This window comes from Epinephelus fuscoguttatus, linkage group LG15 (assembly GCF_011397635.1).
Source record: "Epinephelus fuscoguttatus linkage group LG15, E.fuscoguttatus.final_Chr_v1".
NCBI classification, from domain to species: Eukaryota; Metazoa; Chordata; class Actinopteri; order Perciformes; family Serranidae; genus Epinephelus; species Epinephelus fuscoguttatus.
In genome coordinates, this window is record NC_064766.1 from 15,861,033 (window position 1) to 15,883,758 (window position 22,726).

The 22,726-nt window shown below is 41.7% G+C and overlaps 1 protein-coding gene across 2 annotated transcripts in view; it reads left to right on the forward strand.

The window, feature by feature from the left end:
* Positions 1-22,726, forward strand: part of zfyve9a (zinc finger, FYVE domain containing 9a) — a 36,689-nt gene continuing 13,963 nt past the window's right edge. Inside the window, exons 1-11 of one of the 2 annotated variants that reach the window (XM_049599547.1) lie at positions 1-206; positions 8,785-8,888; positions 10,161-10,268; positions 11,512-12,968; positions 14,969-15,068; positions 16,239-16,415; positions 16,591-16,754; positions 18,672-18,801; positions 19,146-19,268; positions 20,233-20,388; positions 21,468-21,692. In XM_049599547.1, the coding sequence (XP_049455504.1) occupies positions 10,199-10,268; positions 11,512-12,968; positions 14,969-15,068; positions 16,239-16,415; positions 16,591-16,754; positions 18,672-18,801; positions 19,146-19,268; positions 20,233-20,388; positions 21,468-21,692 (2,602 nt within the window). In that variant the 5' untranslated portion in view covers positions 1-206; positions 8,785-8,888; positions 10,161-10,198. The remainder of the gene's footprint in view (positions 207-8,784; positions 8,889-10,160; positions 10,269-11,511; positions 12,969-14,968; positions 15,069-16,238; positions 16,416-16,590; positions 16,755-18,671; positions 18,802-19,145; positions 19,269-20,232; positions 20,389-21,467; positions 21,693-22,726) is intronic. The other variant, XM_049599548.1, reaches the window with a different exon arrangement.

Here is a 22,726-nt window from a genome sequence, read left to right on the forward strand (position 1 = left end):
TAAACCTTGGGGGAGGGATCCTTGAGTGCTGTCGCGCAACTAATGCAGACTACAGGCTGTACTTTCCGACTTGCGCCGTGTGAGTTGGGCAGGCAGCGGAGGGTCTACGCCAGGATACTCAAAAATAGCCTTCAAAGGCGATTAGGTATGACGGATACTGACGGAGGGGCTCCGCGGGACTGTACGTAAAGATGAGGATTCCTCCGGTGAGTGACTGAATTTGTTTTCATGACATTTCACAGGTCTGTTGTTGCTCTAACGTTACAACCCGCCATTGCAACAGCAAGTGTTACATTAACTGAGCCGAAGTCAGTGTGGACGGGTGATATTCTATGATGTGTTTAACGTTAGCTAGCTAAACGGTGAGGGACACCGTGAAAGGTGGTGTTACGGTAACACTATTTTACGTTCAATTACACAACACGTTAACGTTGCTTTACGAGCTGTGGGTTAACATTCACTAAAAACGCTAGCAGTGCGGCGGGAAGCGAAAAATACTTCCAGTGACAGTGAGAAAGGAGTTAACCTGAGGAGCGGTGCTTTTCATGTAACCGTTAAAACTGGCCGTTAGCCGCAAAGCCCACCGAGTCAGCAGCGGTGTGAGTGTCCGTCAGAGCAGCAAGTCGCTGCCGTCACTCGGCGCACGACTACCCGCTGAACCGTTGGAGCTAATACTAGCTACTTCACCCCCGATACACCCTGCTGCCATACAGTGGTGTTATATGGTGTCTACATTTAAAATTTCTCCCATTATGTTCAGTCAGCTTGATGATAACTGTTTTGAAAACTTACTCGTGGCCTTTTGGTGTGGTGGACGTTAAATTCAGCTAGCAGCAGCCCTGCTAATACAACTAACTACACAAGTTCTGCTGCAAACAAAATCTCAACTGTTGTGATTTTGCAGCTGTTCAGCTTTAACCTGCCACATTTAATAACACAGAGGAGTTCCCCATGTGTTTACCCTGTCTACCTGTGAATAATATTTTCCAGCTGAGGCTGTGTTTGGCCTGTAGGCAGCAGGCACAGCCACAGTGCCACTTTATGGTTGCATAATCCAAGCTAATGGTCATCTATCTTGCTCCACAGAGTTGGTTTTGTGAGGTTTGTTGCTGCCATGTCTTTTGCATTTACCTCATCATGTGGTTTCAGGGCCTTTAGGCAAGTGCTGGAGGTGGATTCATGAAGAAGTGGGCCCATCCCAGTCCCACCTTGAATAGTCATCACCAGTGAGGAATTTAAATTGGAATTATCACTGATGAGAAAGCCAGATTAGATAATATTAAAGTGTATTTCCTCTCTCAGATCAGCTGGAAAGGCTTAGACTTTATAACACCCTTAGTTTTCTTGGCATCTCTCCAGCCCTGACTGAAACATACTAAACAGGTCATTTCATTTTTACCTGTATCTTACTACATCTTCAAATGGTATTAAATCTCAGGGGGTTGATTGAGTAGACTGATCCAACAGGCTTACCATGCAAAGGCCAGCTCTCATGTGTGCAGAGACTTCCCAGATGTAGGTTACTGTACGCTTTCAGAAAGTATTACAAGTCTCTCCCTGATGGCAGCCCAGCAGCCTGTCTCCTCTTGCAGTTTTTTTTCCTGTCTGGTGGTGGTTAAATGTAGATCAAAACATAAGGGAGAAAAGGAGATCATAATAGCTTTTGACACTTGCTGTGAAGCAGAGCAGCTCTTTGTGACAGGAGGACAGCTACTCGCTTCTTTACCTTTATCATCTTCAAACCTCAACAGATTTACCATTTCAGCCTCTCTTGTCAAAGAGATGTTTTGAATTATTGAAGGAGTACGACCTTTTTGGAGGATACAAACCTGTGGCGTGCTTTTTATTTTTATGTTTTTCTTTTATTTCATAAATCTCTGGCGGTGCATGGGAATCAGGATAAAAAAATTCAAGAGGAGGTAGGACAACTCCCAGTGTACTCCCAGCCAGGGCGTTAAACATTACATAATAATGTGACACTCAGTCATGCGATCGTGTTGTTAGAAAGTGATGTCAGTCCATTCTTAAAGAGAGGAAGTGATCATTTGAGGTTTCCTGTGTTCACCCTGAATAGGCGGCGTCTGGAGCACGTCTGTCGGGTATGGATCTAAAAACGCTGTTTATCAGGATGTGAACTTGAAGTCCTGGGAAGTTTGAAGCACCAGAAAAAGGAAGCGTATAGAAACTTGGTTCAGAGCTCTGTTTTCTTGAGAGCTGTTGACAACCATTATCGTTTTCACAAGAACTTACTGATACAGAGGATTTCCGCTTAGGCTGTGTGATATGGAGAAAATCAAATACCACAATACCTTTGACCAAATACCTCGGTATTGATATTGTAGGGCTGATTATCGGTGCTTTCACAAAATATTTATATAATGAAATTTTTGATAAGTAATCATCAGTAATATGGATGTAATGACTAAGTGACTAAAGACAAAAAAAATAGAACAGCTACAAGACGTCTGGTAAGTTCAGAAAATCACATCACTTTACTTTATTGCAGCCTTTAAAACCTGAAATGATACGTAGTACAGTATCCAAAATCTAAGACGATATCTAGTTTCATATCATGCTATTAATCTAATATTGATATATTGCCCAGCCCTAATTTTCCCAGCAGATACAGCAGTTTTTAATGTTGGGCTGCAACTCATAATTATTTACTTATATATATATTTTTGCTTTATTAATCTTTTTTTCTATACAGTGTCAGAATGTAGTGAAAAATGTGCATAATACTTTCTCCAAGTTGCTTGTTTTATTTAGCCAATAGTCCAAAATTGGGCTAAAACGAACAAATGTTTTCACAGTTTTCTTGATTCAATGGATTAATTGTTTTGTTTATAAAATGTAAAACAAAAAAGTGAAAAAATGTTTTAGATTTTGCTGTGATGTTGTAAATTTGTTTGTTTTGTCCAACCAATAGTCCAGAAGCTAACAATTTTTAATGTTCTGTCACATGTTTAAAAAAAAAAACAGCAAACCCTTATATTTGAAAAGTATAAACCAAATAATATTTGGCTGAAATGATGGTCATTTATCAAAAAAGTTAGTTGCAGGTTCATTTTCTGTTCATCAGCTAATCAATTGATTAACTAATTTTGCAGCTGTAGTCCAGAAATAAACTATACACCATTTGTTATCACATACAATAAAGAATATTAGGAAATCCTCACATTTGAGAGGTTGGAACCAGGAAATGTTAATATGGTAATATTTGCTCATCAGGAATGACTGAAATCACATTAGCTGCTAAATATTTTTTTGTCGATAGACTTGTGTGATATATCAACAGTGTTTCAGCTCTGTTTACCATTACCAGCGTACCATTGTCAAAGCTCTCAAGCTGCTAGAAGTTGTGTAGAAAAATCACCTATTGCTGTCTTCTTCCTTCATAAACCAATCGGTGAAGTGCAGAGACCAATAAATATAAAACTGATATATAATTATGATCTTAAGACTGATCCTAAGCTTTGACTTAGACGTGAAACAATTCTAAGCAAAACAGACCGAGGTGCTTCCAATAAAGACACTAAAACACTTAGTTAAGTCTTAGCATCACTCTCAAGTGCTGACTAAAGGAGCACATTGACGTCCCAAATACTCTGATAAGTCAGCCAATAGTAGGCCTCCATAGGTAATGCGTCAGGGCTGCATCACACCATCATGGTTTAATGCACAGCTTGTCATGATTAATGGGTTTGAAAACCTCCTCCTCATCACTCATCGTAACGTATGCTTCAGTATATTGAAGCATGCAAGGAATAAGCTTATGATAAGATGTATTTGCCTGTGTTGTGTTAGCGTCAGTGTCTACCTGCCCAGGGACTGCAGGAGGAAATTGGCAAGTAGCTAAATCTGGTGCAATATGTCTCTTCTCCTTGTGTGAGAATAATGGTTTTGTGCGCCGTCACTGACAAATAAATGTAATACACTAAGCTAGATGATGATACTTATAGCTGATATGTTGACAATATTAGAAGTGTTAGTTGAAATGCCGTTATATTAAATGAAGTCATATTTTGAGCATGAAAGTTGATTCCTGACCTTTGGGTCAGTATGTATGACAACATAATATTTGGAACTTGAGGACTTCATCTCATTTTCTTTACAATTTTGTATTATCATATATTTCCAAAACATATTTTTCTTTGCTGGTAAGTGTGTGGCCTTCCTCTTTGTAGGCCACCAGCTCATAACTCATAACCGTGTTATGTCTCCTCGTGAGCCCTCTTAAATACTTTAGAGGCTGTGCCTAAGTCTGAACACTTAGCAACATTTATGCAGGACATTTCATAATTTGAATAAGAAATCTTAGGTTACTCCCAGTCTTTTGCTATATTTGAGACCTGAAATTTTGGGCTTTATACATACTGGCCCAGTTTTTTTTTTTTTTGACTTGTCACAGGAAGAAAAGCGCAAGTAGAACTGATACCATTAATTATGGGTAACTGATATATAAGGGCCCCATGCCAGTGAGGCTGTATGCACACTACTGGAATCCAGGAAGTAGTGCTATTAAATGCTATTTTGCCACTATCAAGGTAAGGATATTACACCTGTAATTTTCTTCTTGTGACATATCAAATTGTCTGCCATGTAGGGGCCTATTGCCAAAATGTGGAAGACCCCAAACAATGCATTTATTTATGAATTGAAAACAAGAAACCAGAGAAAGAAAATCATTGAAGGAAAACGTCCTAAAATAGGGATGTGTTATTTACCTAATCCTGGTCCAAAATGCTGTAAATTTCTACACATAACCAGCAGATAGATGTCAGTGATTGTAAGGGAATTCCTTCTGATATGTGAGGAAGTGAATGCAGCTCCCTCACCGGAAACAGCAGCAGGAAACAGAGTCTTGTTCTGACAGGGCGAACTTAATGAACTGCTGTAGCATTCTAGTTTGTCCGAGCTTGCTCGCTGTTTATGCCCTTGTCTTATTTAATTTTGTTGCAATGCCAGGATGTCCAGTCAGGCGTGGTTTATCGTGTTAGTAGTCTGTAAGGCCATTTCATTATTAGCATGTCTGGCTGACACTGGAGGCTGGAGCGTGGCTTTAGTGAATGGATATCAACTGCACTTGGCTCCATTTAAAAATAGCATAGTGACCCCGGTCTTGTTTTCAGTCATGTTTGTGTTATACTTTTACACTGTTTTCAGAATACCAACCTGTCTCCAGTCTGAGGATTTGCAAGGTTTCTGTATTTGATTTGATTTTAAATTTGATGTCTTTAATTTTTGGACTGTTGGTCAGACAAAACAAGTATTTTGAAGATGGCCACTTGGACTTTGGGAACATGCCATGGACTTTTTTTTTTAATATTCAGTGGCATTTCATAGACCAAACAATTGTTTAAAGGGACACTTTGCTGATTTTCAACCAGCTGTGTATCATAACACTGTGGGTAAACCGGGGTTGAAAAACTGAGATCAAATGGTAAAAGTAATCAGTGTTGATGAAATATAAATCAAGATTCTGACAGTGCATTACCTGTTTGTCACCGCAAATGTTTTCAGAAACATATTTTAGCTAGCTGGTTAACTTTAATTTAAGATCGTTTGTTACCAGCCTGCCTTCATATTGTTTCCTGCATCAAAAACGGCCAAGCTCGCATTAGGACAACCACCATCGTGAACGTTCATTGGTCCAGTGCCTCACAATTCTGGTACTTAAAGGTTTTCTGTCTCTTGAGTAAAATGACATACCACAGCCATTTTCTCTGTTTTCCCTGGTCATACAGCACCAATCAAAAGTGTATGAGTCTTTATACTGCATAGTCAGTCTAGTTCCATGAAAATATGGTCTTTCCAGCAGTGAAATACTTCTTTAATTAGCAAAGTAATCTGCACATTAATTGATAATGAAATCCATTATTAGTTGCTGATGTAAAATGTTAAAGGCAGCATTGTTGTGTCACTGTAAAAAGAGGCAGTGCTAAAATGATGAGGCCTAGTTGAATCAGTTACCGTAGTTGACATTAAGCTGATTCCAGTTTGATTGTCAGTGGTCACACAAGTAACAAGAAGAGTCTGCAGCCATGGTGAGGCTTCTCTGTATTGCTCTACTTTGTCACAGCGGTCTGTCATGAGCTGAGTCTGTATAGTTTATAGATCAGTTAGGATAATCGTCAGGTGATCTTCACTGTCATGTACAGACTTGATATTCTTGTTTGACCTAAGGCAGCACCACGTGGTTTTAATTAGTTTTAAGTTGAGGAGTTGAAACATGTTTGTACTAGGGCTGGGCGATGAGGAGAAAATCAAAATCACAATATTTCTGACCAAATACCTCTATCGATTTTGTGTTGGGTTGATTGTTGGTGCTTTCACAGAATATTTACACAATGGGATTTTTTATAAAAGGTCATCAGTAGTGTTGATACCATGACTAAGTGGATAAAGGCGAATAATAGCAGCTAGAACAGTCGGGTAAGTTCAGAAAACTACATCACTTTGCTGTAATGCTGCGTTTTAAACCAGAAGACTTACGATATTCAGCATTTAAGAAGATACCTGGTCTCATATCATTATATCAGTATTATATCGATATATTGCCCAGCCTTAGTTCAAACACATTATCCTAATATCATGTAGCTACAGGACCATTTGCTTTAGTCCTACAGGGTCTCTGACTGACACACTCTCTCATGCACATATGTCTCCTTTAGAGCATCTCCCCAAGTTTACATGTCTAAAAATACAACTCCTTCACGCACTTTGACTAAAGATGCATTATTCAGTGCCTCTGCAGGGTAATTAAATCTTAATCAGGGACGGGCTCCTGTCCTCATGGAGGCATTTCTGTGTGTGTGTGTTTGTTCATGTGTTTGTGTGTGCACTGTCTGGCAGTCCACAGGAGGTTTTCAGGTTTTTATAGTGCAATATAATTTTAAGAATTCAGTGTAGAGGGAAATCTCCTTACTGAAGTAAAAGGTGCAGAGGTTGGACAAGGTTAAACCTTGATGCGTAGATGTTGCTCCCATTCAGTGATCGGTTCAGGTGATGTAAAGGTAATTTACTCCATCCAAACTGGATCATCTTGCACTTGCAGGCTGACATGCAGCAACTAAATGTTGAGTGACTTAAAAGTGTACAGTTTGGGGTTACTACATGCATACAAAGATGTCTTTACTGCTGGTATTAGATTAAATCCCTATTACCTGCTATAGAGTAGATTTTTAAAAGGTGATCATGTGAAATCATTGTTAAAATGTCAGTTTATTTGTATTTTATCAAGTTGTGTGTCACGTCACGGCTAGTGTTGTGCCTAATCTGAGTCATCATACTCCATCTGGACTGTGCTTGCCTAAAGGGTTGTAACATGCTCTAATTAAGCTCTTTTGTTTTGTTTCATTCACTGATGGATCATTCATGTTATAGATATTCTCAATTTAAAGAAGTATTTTTGTACTGGTTGCTTTTTCTTTTGTATTTTTGGCTCAAATAGCAGCCCCCAGCCTTGCTCGTGGTATGGCAGAAACACTTTGACTCATGGTACACATTACATGTGTAGCTTCCTGTCCTGTGCCTTCACTGTTTTGTGCTGACATCGTGCCCATGCTTGCACCTTAAACTAAGCGGAAAATGTGTTGACTCTGCTCCTTTCTCCGAAGCTTTGCTCTGCGGAATATCTGGTCTCTGGTGTAATCCCTGGTCGCTCTTGTCCTTATGAGAATGACCCTGAAGTTCATCCCGACTGTTACTCATTCGCAGCCCCACACTCACACACTCACACACACACACACACACACACACACACACACACACACACACACACACTTATACACCATCACATCCTCACTTCAAGGTCTCCTCATCAGCAAGGACAGACTGGGCAGGTTTACTGTGCAGTGATTCAGGCTTCATCTGTTTTCCATTCATGACTCTGATTGCCTTGTCGGGTGTGGATGGTAATAGCTCACTATGTATGATAATGCGCAATACACATGATAAGCTGGATGTGCTGTATCCTCAATTGAAGCATGGTGTTGTTCAGAGACTAACGTGTCCCACACTTACCTAACATTTTGTTCTGATTCATCATCAGCTGAGCTGTCTGAGTCTTGTCTTGATTTCAGCATAAATGTGTACCACATGCTTGAAAACAGGGCTGTGTCTAATAACTTTTTCATCATTGATGAATCATTTTGGGTACAAAATATCATAAAATGGTGAAAACGCCCATCATAATTTCCCAGAGCTCAAGTTGAAATCTTTAAATTGTTTGTTTGATCCAAACAACAGTCCAAAACCCAAAAGATATTTAGTTTACTTTTATTCGTGACAAAAAAGATGCCGTAAGTGAATGTAATTGTTTGTCATTTTTGCTTAAAATATGTCTGAAACAATTAATCCACTGTCATAATAGCTGCTGATTCATTTTTTGCTCATTGATCGATCAGTTATTTGACTAATAATTTCAGCTCTACTTAAAAATACCAAATATACAGAGCTTTACTTAATTCCTAAATGAACTGGGTGATTTGACCTTGTCTTGTGTTTTAAAGGCAGTATTTTCATTTCCAAAGAATGCCAGCCTGAACCCAAACTGACTTGAATATGTACACTTTTTGCTCACAGTAAGTGAAATATTAAGCACAGACCAAGCACTTAGCTAGCTTTACTTTCCTATAATTTAAAATTCATATACTGTAAGCACATAGGAAGTGCTGTCACTATACTCAATACATCATCTGGTAGTGAAACCAGCAGCGTGCTTTGTCTCACAGGTTGAGAGGCAGCTCTTTTACTGAATGGTGTTTCCCCTCTGTGTCTAAGGTGTGGGCGCTGGGCGCTTGCCAAACTGGGTGAAGTGAGAACTGAGAGGGAAACCCGCTGAGAAAAAACACCACCTGGGACTGCTGAAGAGGACCTCTGTGCAGGTGAGGACTGACGGAGAGAGGAGCATTACTACATGACTAAATGTATAAACAAGTTTTCCACCAGGGTCAGAAATGTTTAGAAAAGAATGTAGACCATTTCTGTGTTTTAAAAAAAGCAAGTCATTATGACTGCAACAACTTTTGCATGAAGGAATCCTGTTTTGTAGAGGATGGGTCTGTGCATTTTTGGTAGAAGAAAAAGTAATATTTTTTTAGATTTGTTGGGTGTTTGTTGCTTAGTATATCGGCTGTAGAGATGTCTGCCTTCTCTCCAAAATAATGGAACTAGATGGCACTCAGCTTGTGGTGCTCGAAGCGCCAAAAAAAAGGGAAAAACTCAACAACAATGTCTCTTTCCAAAAAACATGACCGGGTTACTCAAGATAATCCACAGACCTTGTTTTGAGCAGTGTTATGTAGGAGCTTTTTTCTTCTACACCTGCCAATCTTATCACTGCAGAGAAAGAACAAGCATCTACTGCTCACTCACCTTGCACCACTGAGCTAGCTAACGTTACAGCTCGGCCGAGGAGGTCATTAATGTTTACATCTCCCAATGTCACAAGCATAAGCCTCTGGTTCATGAGTGGATTCATGGTAGTTTGATAGAAAGGAAATAGTTTCTGCATGAAACTGCTAACAACAAGGTGTGTGGATTATCTTGAGTAACTGAGTCATGATTTCTGGAAAGAGATATTGCTGTTGAGTTTTTCAAAAAAAAAAAAATTAAAAAATTGGTACTTTTAGCACCATAAGCTCAAGAGTTCCAATATATTAGAGACAAGGCAGACATCTCTATGGCCGATATCTCCAGTGCTCAGCAGCTCACACCAAAACACTCAAAACTAAACAGCACTACAGGTATGAGGAAAATATGTATATTTTTTTTACTTTTGGGGTGAACTGTTCCTTTAAGATGCAACTTAAGAAACCCTTTACTTAGTATTTAGAGAATCTGATAAGTTTGTATTCTGGATGTATCCTTGCTACAGGTCATATAATTCACCCCATAACCTTCCTAATCAAACCATAGCCATCCTTCCCTCTCATTATCTCCGTGGCCCCAGAGCAATCACAAAAGAGCACTGGCATGGGAGGGAAAGGAGAAGTAAGGACGAAAGCTAGTTAGAGGGGATGTTTCTGCTTAAACAAATCATATTAAAGTGAGATATGAAAAAGGAGATATGATACAGGCCGTGGGGGACATCTGCATTATGCGGTATGAAAATGTGAATAGATTTAGTATTGAGGACAGTGTCTTTGTGTTTCTAGGTTCACACGGCCGTCGGCAGGGTGGAGCTTCCTGACCCATGGAGAATTACTTCCAGGCCGAGGCCTTCAACCTGGACAAGGTGCTGGACGAGTTTGAGCAGAACGAAGGTGAGCCACTGTGTTAGTTTAAATGGATGTGGAGATGAGACAGGGACACACAATGAGTCATTGAGGTTGAGAAAACACGGATGGGACAAGGCATAGCTGTGGAATGACGTTTCAGAGGAGCTATGGTCAGGTTGCTGTTATGTAACCCAAGGGTAAATCATCAAGATGTCAGACAATCAGCCACTACCCAGTGAGTTTGAGTAACATTTACAGGTGGTGATTGAGGGTGTGCAGAGAGGGAATAGGACTAATTGGATTATCAATTTCCCTTGGGGCTTGTGTGAAATTGGCGCAAGATGAGTCTTTTTTTTTCCACACTTAATGCTCACAAGTAAAGAAATTGTGTTAGGGCCTTTATGAAACGGCGCTTCCACTGAGTTTATTTATGGTGATTGTAAAGTAAACACTGCATTACCGAGCTCTGTCTATGAACACCCCCAGTTCTCCAGTCTGCTTATTATAGAGGAAAGACTGCTTTTTTTCTGGATTCATTGCAGATGACCCCAGAAAAATGCCACTCCTCCACACACAGCATATTTTGATGGTACTGTGAGCTCAGTGTGTATTTTGGCTGTGAGTGATTATCTGTGTGTCCTCTGCCAGAGATCCAGCTTGGCAGATTAACTCTGTGTGAGTGAATGTGTGTGCTTGAATCTGCTACTGCACATACTAAAACAGCTTAGCATGAATTCCAGTGGAGGGAAGAGAGCGCCATACAGTAGCTGACACGGCTGTGTGAAAAAGTCCTTTGAATAAATATTATAAGAATTTCCGCTTGTATTACACAGCATTCATGTGTCAGCTTGACTGATGGCTCCCAGGGGCGAGCGAGCCGTTTGGCCCAATTTCTCAGAATTTCCCAGTCCATCCACACACTAATTTCCCACTCCATGCCAACCTCATTTCTCAATTTGTCCCCTGGTTTTGTTCCTGCCATTTTTAGCTCTTTTTCAATCACCTGGGAGCGTGTATCTTTGTTTCAGTTCTCTTTGGCAGTTCATTTGAGGCTCCCTGTCTTGCTGTTTTAAGGTTCATGATCTCGTTGCTAGTAGCCACTTCTCCTTATTTTCTGTTTCCAGAAAAAATAGGGTAAATGGTGACTTGTGCAAAATATAGATCAAATTATTTGCAAAGTGCAGCAAAGCCACTATTAGATCAATTGATGTCACATAAAGACTGTGGCTTTATAAGGCAAAGTGAGCTCTATATAATCATCTGTTTTCCTCTCTTCTTTCTCTGCCAGATGAGACAGACAATCCCATTCTCTCGGATGCCAAGTGGACCCAGATCCTGGCCCCGCCAGCCCACCTGCTTTCTCTGAACCCCGCCCTGGCCCACGCAGACCTCAGCCCCCGGGAGAGTCCGCTGCCCTTCAAAACCCTCCCCGACTCCTCCTCAAGCGCCTCCCCGGGGGGCGACCCCAAAAGACATCCCGGTCCCGAACCCTCATCCTGGGTAGAGGAGAGGCCGGCAGACGTTCACAGCCCACCACTCCCCCAGCCCAACATCGGCAAACTGGTGGGCACAGACGATCTCTCGCCGCCCCCTGTGACGGCCTGTACTGCTGTGGAAAATGGCTGTCCTGCCAGCCCTGCAAGCCCACAACTGGATGGGCTCGGCAAGGAGATAAATTCTCCTTCAGACAACCAGCCTGCTGCTTCTGACCAGGAGGCTAAACGTCATCTGGAGGAGAAAGCCACATCAGCGGGAGGAGGAGGCTCCGCTGTCAATCACACTCACTTTACCTTTGAGGATGGATTACGACACGAAGAAGAATCTCCGTCTCTGAAAACTCATCCACATGTGGAACTAACAACACAAAATGGGGAAGATGTCAAAGGGGAGGCTGTTTTACAGGAAAATGATCAAGAAAAACAAATTGCAAACTTAAAAGAGGAGCAGGTAGAAAATCTCCTGAATAGAGGGAGAGACATCCAGGCTGGTTGTGAGGTGGAAGAGAATGGTGTATCTTCTCCTGACAGGGTCGGAGTGGAGGAGAAGGAGAGGAGATGTGGTCCAGAGGGACAGTTAGACCAACTCCTCAGAATAACAAGCCTTCCCAATGGATTGGAGCAGGAGAGCAGTAGCCATTCCAAACTTAAGGAGACAGAGGAGGAGGACGAGGAGGAGGGTTTTTCTCCCTCTCCTGTCCCCTCCAAAGAGGACTCTGTCACTGAGGAGAAAGAAATGGAGGAAAGCAAGCAAGAAAGCAGTGATGGGGGAGCAATGGGGTCAGGTAGCATCCAACCAAAACTCAACAACAATAGGCTACAGCCGGTCAGTGTTCCCTATGGAGGGGCACGACCAAAGCAACCAGTCAGCCTCAAGCTTCAGATTCCACAGCCGCTGTCGGGCCAGGTCCAAAATCAGCTCGGCCCATCTGCCGTCAGCAAGAACAAAAACCAGGAGAACCAGTGTCGGAGAGGCACGCCCTCTGAAACTACGCCTAGTGGGACTGAACAGAGTGTAGTCGGGGTGAATGGAGATGGTGTTGTCCACTCTCCTCCCCTGATGCCCTCTGAGAGCCCAGACAATGACCTCCAGGCAGGTCAGCAGGGCACACTGTGCAGGAAGCCTGCCAACTCCCTGGGAGAGGTTGCCCCTGTGTGGGTGCCTGATTCCCAGGCGCCTGTCTGTATGAAATGTGATGTCAAGTTCACCTTCACCAAAAGGAGGCACCACTGCAGGGCCTGTGGCAAGGTCAGTGGAGTGCTAGAGCTGCTTTTATGTGAGAATGTAAAGTAAAACCTTGTATCACACTTAAAAACACTGATTTTAAGAACCTGCCATTTCTGCGCCAGTTCTATTGTTAGGTTAGTTATTGGTGGTTTTATATTTATAATCCCTGAATAACTGACCAAATATAGCCATGTGCTGTCGCTGTAATGTAGCTACACTTACAGAAAGGATCTCCTTATGTCTAAAACACTAACAGAAAAGGTTTATTTTTTCGGTCAGCCCCTTAGACGTAAAGAAACTCCCGTTTTCACCAATGTGCACCACATATCCAGGGGGAATTCAATCAGGAAAAAGAGAGAGAGAGATTTCCTAACCATACAGTAGCCTGCACAGACTAATAGATCAGAATGCAGTGCATTAATAAGACATATTGCATTGTTTTGTAAGGTGCATGACATTGAAAATCTTCCCAAAAACCTTGCTTGCCGTGCTGTTATCATTATTGCTTTCACCACCCGCATGTTCTCCAAACTGTTCACACCTCTCTGGGGGTTTTATCAAAGGGCATTCTGGGTATTTCCAAATGATGTTGGCCTTTCAAGGTAGGCTTAGGGAAAGCAAGACTTGCAAAGTACTTGAGCAAAAATGCACAGCAGAGAATAGAGGTTTCTTTCTACATTTATTCAGTACATTTTTGTCGCAGGGATTTAGCTGATTGCTGCATCTTGACTTTCTTATGATGAGCGAGTAGACGTGTAGGAAGTTGGCATGGATAATAGGGCTGCAACGTATCATTTTCAATATCATTAGTCTTTATACTTTGTTGTTGAGTGTTTGGTCTATAAAATGTCAGAAAAATTGAAACTTTTTAAAAGCCCATTGTCGCTTGTTTTGTTTGACCAACATATTCAGTTTAATGTGACATAAGACAAAGAAAAGCAGCAAATCCTCACGACTGAGAAGCTAAAGTTAGAGAATTTTCTGCACTTGCTTGAAAAATGACTCGAGCAATTTGATTATCAAAAGTGTTGCCGATAAATATTCTCTTAATCTGCTCATCAATTAAACATTTCATCCGTAATAAACACTTACCTGGAATCACCAAATCTGTAATGTGTAAGAGTCAATCGGTTGTCAGTTGACAGTAAATTGTTGAGGTCAAATAAAATGTACATAAATAAACATAAAATATGACACAACTGCAAACAGAACAGAATAAATAAGTACCCAACAAAAGATGTAAATAATGCGTGCAAGGAGAAAAACACAATGATAAAATGCATTTCAACCTTTAAAATACACAACCAAGTCATATTCTAAACAGGGAGTATTATTAAAGGTGCTTTGCTGGACTCTGTGGAGTAATGTAAATCAGATGAGTTGCTTTGATAGATGAGTTTCTTTTTAAGCCTTTCTTTGCAGATAAACTCAGTAGGTGTGCAGGTAGCTTTCTAGCATTATGGCCACCCACACATACAACGGGGTGTCCGCACAATGCTTTAAAGTGGAGATGTGGTCGCTGACACTGCACTGGAAAATCTCTGGGCTGCTACTTAATTTCCCATGGTGGTAAACAAACACACTCTCTGCCACTTGAGCAGGGAGGAGCTGGCACTGCAGTAATACGGACACCAGCTCTGGGGCCGCAAACAATAGACGCCGTAGGATCCTCCTGTGAACCCACCACCACCAGTCTGGTAGATCCACAAACAAGTGTGTGATGGTGCTGTGAGGATGTGAATGTTACGGGATAATGATGTGTAATGAGGTGCTAATTCACTGAACTTAAAGTGCCCTGTACACAGCTGCAGCTCGTTGAAGCCTTGGCAAAGTACAGGAAATCAATATCCATAAAATGGTACATTTGCTGCACACTAAATCACGACTTATTTTCAATTCTTCACCTTTTAAAAACCACTCACAGTTAAAGTAAAATCATTTGCAGAAATGTTTTGCGTCCAGTGTGCTTATTCTTAGAATGTGGTACAAATAATATCTTTTTCTTGGTGTGTGTTTTTAAGGTGTTCTGTGCGACATGCTGCAGCCTGAAGTGCAGGCTCATGTACATGGACAGGAAGGAGGCTCGAGTCTGTGTCACCTGTCATTCTGCACTGACGAATGGTGAGCATCATTGCAAAAAGAAAGTTTGTTTTTTCCAACTTATATATTGCATTTATATGTATGCATTTTTATTAGGAGTGTGTGATATGGCCATAAAAACCCTACCAGACTTTATCAGGCTCAATCATTTCCCTTTATTACCTTTCAAGGCAGCTGGATTTGTGACAAGATCACACAAGAATCACAAGATCATGTGAGAATCCAGTCCTGATTTGTCACATGACCAAAATGCGAATTTGCGTTTCCTAGAATGGTGACATGACCCGTCCTATTCTTCCCCTGATTTGTTAGTGCACGTTTCCTTCATTGGTTTGGTTACGTTTAGGCATGACAAGTGTGATTTGTAAGGGTCAGGGTAAGAATGTCATGGTAAAGTCAGAGGCAGAATAAGTCAGAGTAGAGTGGATCATGCCCTTACTGTCCCAGGAAACATGAATTTGCGCCCGAATAGTTCCCACAGTAGAAACAGTGTTCTCCGCCAGTTGACATATTTCTACGGTGTATACCAACATATCGTTCAGACCTACTTTGCTTTTTTAAGTGTAACTGAGAATGCCACAGCAGTAAAAAGGACTTAAAATTTAGAGTATGACTGGTTGTCTCTTAGCAGACATGAAGTCTTTTCAAATAAAGTGTAGCAGCATTATGATTTTTGCATACATGTAGAGTTTTATATGTAGTATAGTAATGGGGCACAGCTACTGTATAAATGGGCCTTTTTTCAAAGCAGACGTTTTGACCTAGGTGTGATTAATAACATAGATTACGACTGCATTTCATTTAGCTGGGCCAGCTGGCTTATTGGATCACTTACTGGAACAGATTCCTTGTTAACTAAATTAGTTACACCTGTTCTTGTCACACTAAGACTAAGTCTAAGTCAAACAACCTGCTCTACCAATGGGAAGTATCTACGCAATACACCTGTTAAAAACATGTCCAGTGGTACTTCTTATTTTTTAGCAATATCGTCTGTTTATAGATTTGGTATTTTTAAGATTGTTTCCAAAAAGCATAGCCACTGATCTCAAACATGTGGCACCGGTTTACACTTAGGATTTGATGATTTGATGTATTGCTCTGTGTACTTTTTCGACTTAACACCCAGACACAAACACACACACACACAATTTACCTAATGTTTACTTTTATGTTTTCTGTCTCTGTCAGCTCAATCATGGGAGACACCTGCTACTGGAAGCAACCAGAGTCCGAACCCCAACAACCCAGCAGAGTACTGCTCCACCATCCCCCCTCTGCAGCAGGCCCAGGCCTCGGGGGTGCTCAGCTCCCCTCCTCCTACCGTCATGGTGCCTGTGGGAGTCCTGAAACAGGCTGGCAACGAGGGTACAACCTTTACCAAGAATAAAAATGCTCTTTGTTGTTCACCTTCTACTGTGACATTCTGTCCCCATTACATTTAAAGAAGTATTTTCATGGGTAGTTCTTAAAAGGGTTTGTCTGCATACAGTTTTTATTTAAGTAACCTTGTCGTGTTGCGCTATGGGTCTCTCCCCTTTAGGGTCCTTGACACGGGAGCAGAGGAGGGTGTGGTTTGCTGATGGAGTTCTACCTAACGGAGACACAGCAGAGTCCCCAAAACCTCCCACCTCCAGCCCAGCCCCCTCCCAGTCACTGGCCATCTCCACGTATTCAAACAAATCCACCACTTCTGAATCCTCAGAGGTAGGCTCGGCATGAAAAACATTCACCCACAGCTAATGCTATTAGGTGAGCTTGTTACGGTCATGTTAGCTACCCTGCAGCTAGCTGAGGGAAGCCACAAAGAACTCTTTCTGTGGGATTCTTGGTGATTTAGTGGCTGGGTCATGGTCTGCAGTAATTCAAAGGCAACATTCCTTGTTTGCTTAATCAGAGTTATAAATCCCAGTCGACTGATGTGCTTAAGGAAAAATACTGTAAAGTTTGCCACACAGCAAATAACAGAACAGCAAGTTGAGTGGGGTTGTTTCTGTTGTCGTGCTGCTCTCCACTCATTGGACTTGAATGCCACCTGTCAGGATGATTCATGGCCTGTTGAACAGAATGATTGTTGAAGCTTTAAAATGGCTTCCTTTCAGATGGCCTGATGATGCCATGCAGAAAGAACTTGAGTATAAAATCCGACTTTCACATGACACCATGAAAGTCACACTGGCATGAACTCAGTAATGCATGGATTTGAATTTATTGCCAAAGGCAAGGTGACTGCCAGTGCTACTGGTGAGCTACAGCAAAGTGACGAACCACTGATAAACAGGGACTCCTTCTGCGCCATTCGGTTTTCATGGTTAGCACATTATAATGCATCAAACAAAAGTGATTAAAAGGAATTTAAATCAGGCCAGTAGGGATATTAAAATGGCACTCCTTTAATTTCACATGTCAAAATCAATTTACTAGTAACAGTGAGGACAACTCAGCCTGTGAAAACAGTTGTATGATGTCTTCTGTGTCTCAAGAGAAGTCTTATCAAATCTGAGAAAAATGACTGAATCACTTAAATTCCATCTCTGGACATATTTTAGAGTATGTAAAAAATACTTTGCTCTGATTAATATGTGGTTTACCATGGTTTTACATTCAAAGGAGCCGGAAGCAAATTTACTCTCAAAATCCGGTGTCCAACCTGTCCACTTGCTGCTTGCCATAGGTTTCACTTTCTCCAGTGCCAGCACAGTGCTAAAACAAAAAGTGGAGACAGGTCTGGCTATGGGAAACTAGCATTAGGTTGAAGGGTGAAAGAGCAGCGTGCATCGAGATGGCTAGCATTAGCAATGTAGAGGAAACATTGGAGAGATCCAGCCATACATGTTTGAGCCTCAGTCAGACTCAGACACTGATGAGGAGTCTGTTGAGCATTAAAATCTGCGACATATCAGAGTGGTAAGAATAGTGAGCACCTTTTTATTGGTTGATGTTGTTTGTTAGCTTGTAAGTGTCAGTTGATGACACAGCATTAATAGTTGTGAAACATACAGTAACATCTGCTGCGATGTTACAGTGTGTTCACATTGTCACATTATTATTACGTAATTATATACCAGAGGTCAAATAAAGTTTGCAGGAGGATGTATTCCACTTGGAGTTTTATATCATGTGTAATAAGTCTGCTCTGCACTGGAGGTTTCGGGTTTCTTTGCCAGCATTTGCATTTGCATTTGCGTATACTTTTGAATCTTAGATTTTAAGGAAGTGCACAGACATCTCCCCTGTCGACCAGCTTTGTACAGATACATCTCAGTTTAGTCAAGGTCAGACATTTTAGGTGACATAAACACAAGGACAGCACATTTTTAAGTGAAGGGAATCTCTAAGTAATCTCATTTTGATCTTTGGGCAAAAGATGCTATCAATTTGTATCCAGTGACTGTGAGTTTCACTTGTATTAGGAACTAAAAGTCAGGATGAATTGGGCATCTGCAGTATTAATCTTGACTGGTCTTTTTAAAATGTGAACTTAATTGGTTTTTGGCCATTAGAGCTATAGGACCCAGATGTACCTGCAATAACAGCCATGAAAACCCTTTTGGTTACTGCCACTCACTGTATGCAATAAGGTACATCTAACACTACACCCCCACCCCTCCTCTCCACCCCCAGGCAGCCCATACCCCTGTTGCCCCGGTGGGCAGCCCCGTGGGCAGCTCCCTCAGCCTGATCCCGGAGGACGGGCTCCCTCCCATCCTCATCTCCACCGGAGTCAAAGGAGGTACGGGAGGCCACATCACAGGTGCTTGCCCTCATCCTCACCATTCTGCTGCCTCCTCATTGCTCCGTCAGCTGCTGTGTTTGTGTGCTTGCTTGTCAAGTGTGTTTTACATGTGCTTTATATCACGGCTCATGTTTCAGCCACTCATTGCCAACAGGGGGGAGGAGAGGGTTTGTGTATGGGAACAATGCAGTGATGATGTTTTAAATAAATGGGAGGATCTCTGTTCACATGACTCCTCTGTCATCCTCACTCTGACATCTCCACCTCTCTCTCATCTTCGATTCTTCCCGTCCGTTTATCTAACTTTACCTCGACTCCTCCCTCCACCCTCCTCTCCTTCTTTTGCTCCACCCCACCTGCAGACTATGCAGTAGAGGAGAGGCCGTCAGAGATCGTGCTCATGCAGCAGCTGGAGGAGGGAGGCCCAGACCCCCTGGTCTTTGTGCTCAACGCCAACCTGCTTGCCATGGTCAAGCTTGTCAACTGTGAGTTACCCAGCCAGTACCTCAGTACCATTTAGAGCAGCAGTCATTTTAAAAATGCAGGTCAAAACATTCACATGAGGAAATTTCGGAGGAGCAAAAATCAGTGTGTGGACCTACTTGTGAATTATTAATTTCATGATGATCTAAGGAAAAAGGAAAATACATATTTGCACTGCATTAATTTTTAATTATGCCTATTAAGCTTTTGTCTGTGAATTCCTGAGTAGCCAAAACTCAAATTGTTCTTTTTTTTTTTTTACTTCATGGCAAGTAGCAAGTGATCTCTCCATAGTGAATCCATTGATAACTTTAATAATTAATTTGATCATTTATTAGAGAATTCTGCTGCCTGTTAGAATTCTGTCATTGTGCACTGTTGCAGATTAAACAAGACGTTAAGCTGGCACTCTTAATTCCTATTAGCTCTTATGCTGTCTGTAAAGTGCTGTGCTGCATATTCATGTATTCATCCATGCACTAAACAGGTATGAGCATTTGGGATATATGCTTTTTTGGCATTGCAAGGGGGGGGAAATCACTTTTCAAGACTGATTTGACATGAAAAGAATTTTCTGTGTAAAATTGGTTCAATCACAGTGTTTTGTGGTTTATTAAATTAATTCTGTCCTCTTTGTGCAAAGAAGATGATACTTGAGTAATACATTTTTAATTTACTTAAAAAGAAAGGAACATTAAATTTCTCTCTGAGCATTTAATCTTGTGCTGATGCGTCTTTATGTAAACCTGACAGCATTCAATTCAAACTTCTGTTGGAAGCGTGACAAAATTGTTGCTAGGTCCAAATTAGTAAGACTGCCATCATGACTTTTATGCAAAAGTGTTAATTCAGACACGAGACAATCGTAAAATTGCCATTATGTTAACAATGTTTGAAAGGATTGAATGGCTCTGATGTAACTATCTCCTGTATGTCTGACTAGTTTTCTGTTCTCTCTTTACACAGATGTGAACAGGAAGTGTTGGTACGTGACGACGAAGGGGATGCATGCCGTCGGCCAGTCTGAGGTTGTCATTCTGCTCCAGTGTCTACCTGACGAGAAGACCATCCCCAAAGACATCTTCACCCACTTTGTGCAGCTCTACCAGGAGGCCCTCAGTGGTAAGAACATAACCAACAGCTCCACCAGGAGGCACACTGCGAAATTAGTCCACCTCCACCGTGGGCCCCTCTTGGGGGAGATAGCAGCTCATTAGTAGTTGTGTCCACAGGTGAGTCTACCTGTCTCAGTCAGGTGCTGCCCAGTTAAAAATGAACTAACCCTAAAGTAATGTAGTATAACGTGAGGGGGAAATGCCCCAGCTCTACTTTTTGTTCCATCGAGACGACAGGTGCACCTAGTCGTCCTCTATTTGGAAACCAGGTTACTGTCCGCCGCTGCTCAACTGTGTCTCTGCCTTTTTTCATGAAAAATGGTCCAAACATTAGCGTCATGCTGTCAGGTCGCCTCCCTCCAGGCGTGACACCTCACCACTGCTTGTCGTGCGTTTTTAACTCCATATGCTGCAGAGCAGAATCGACTAATATCGGGTGACTTTGACGGCTCGCTCCCCTCAGGCTGTTTCCTTTTTCATATTCACACTGGAGCAGTTTCAGGCTGGTGGAAGAGAGCCATATTGTGTGTGTCGTTCCTGATTAACTCGCCGTCACTCAGGTCTCGGGAAGAAGTGCTGGCTTTAGCAAGTCCCAGCCACTGAGCTTTGTCATGGCATTATTGCGTTACGTGGCATCTAAATGACTCCCTCCCTCAGATAATTAGTAGCATGAAACCTTAGTGGGTAATATGAGACTGTAGGTCGAGCAGACAAGATAGGTTTTATTCATTGTTATTGAACTTGATACAGACTAACCAAGGCTCTTTGTGCTCACAGTAACCTTAGGTGCACACTGAGAGCCTCCTCTTTTCATATTTACCTCCTGTTTCAGAGGATGAAAACTCTGGTTTGTCTCTCTTTTGCCCCTTTATTTCTTATTTGAGTTAATTTTCATGCTATTCTTCCATTTTATCCTCTACATTTTTATTCATATACCCCTCAAGTCATTCCCCCCCTCAACTGCTATTACATGACTCCTTTTTCTCCCCCACTACCCTGCTGTTCCTTTCCCTCTCCCGTTTCACCGACCCCATCTCCTACACCACTAACTTCTCCTCCCCTCCCTCTCTTCCTCGTCTCCTAAAGGCAACGTGCTGAGCCACCTGAGTCACTCATTCTTCACGCAGAGTTTCCTGGGCAGTAAAGAGCATGGCGGCTTCCTCTACATCAGCCCCTCCTTCCAGTCGCTGCAGGACCTGCTGCTGCCCAACCCGCCCTACCTCTTCGGCATCCTGATACAGAAGTGGGAGACGCCATGGGCCAAGGTCTTCCCCATCCGCCTCATGCTGCGGCTGGGTGCAGAGTACCGATGTGAGTTCGGACTGCCGGGGTTCATGTTATTTTAAACTGTTGACATACAGACAGTTTAAGCTCATATGTAGTTTCATTATTCATAAAGAAAATGCAAAAAAATCTATTTGCACAATGACGACACAGTAACAGATTCAGTCCATAAGGCAAAGACTGAGTTCATTCTTGACCTTCAACAGCAGTTAACAAGACAGTCTCACCTTGAGGGCCATTTGATAGTTGTTCTGGAGCTTTCAGTTATGTCACATGATCTGCATAGGCACATTTTTTTTCTTCAGTGGTCATGGAAATTTAGATATACCTATTTCTGTTTTTTCTGAGCACTTTATAGCGCACTCAAGTGAAGTCATCGGTCTTATTCATTATTTCCTTCTTGTTGCTCAGCAGGGTTGTCAGTCGTCTTTTGAGTGGTTGTCTCCTGATCGAGCTTCAACTTCCACCTCTCTGCAAAAGCATTTTTTCATTTAATGAAACAAGACTAACTTTTCAAATGTTAATATTAAAAATAGTAAAGCTGATTGATATAAGAAACTGATCGACAACAAAACAAATCTGAGCATTTGCCGTCTTTCTTTAATTAAGTGTAGTATAAAGTATGGATTTAGATTTTAGTCATTTTCAAGTCTGGATAAATATGGAAAAAACCAGAAGAGAGAATGGAAAAATATTTGTGTTTCCAGACTATTCCCCTATTCAGTTTTCTACAATATAAAACTTGTATTTCTAAAAATAAATTTGTCATACACGCACAGTGTTTTTCATTTATGTTTGGAGCAGGCAGCCAGCACAGCTTGAGTGTGTGGACCAAAGCGAGCTTGATGTCATCGAAAGCAAGACAAGAAGCATGGCGTACAACTGAAAGCACACTCACCTGTACGTCACAGGCTGTAAAGAAAGCTCTGCCCTCAGTGCCGTATAACTGTACCAATCCCAACTTCCACAACCAAATTAGGTTGGGAGAAAATGCGACAATATCTTTGGATTGCATATTGATACATAGATAGCAAAAAATCAGGGCCGAGATGTTTTATAGT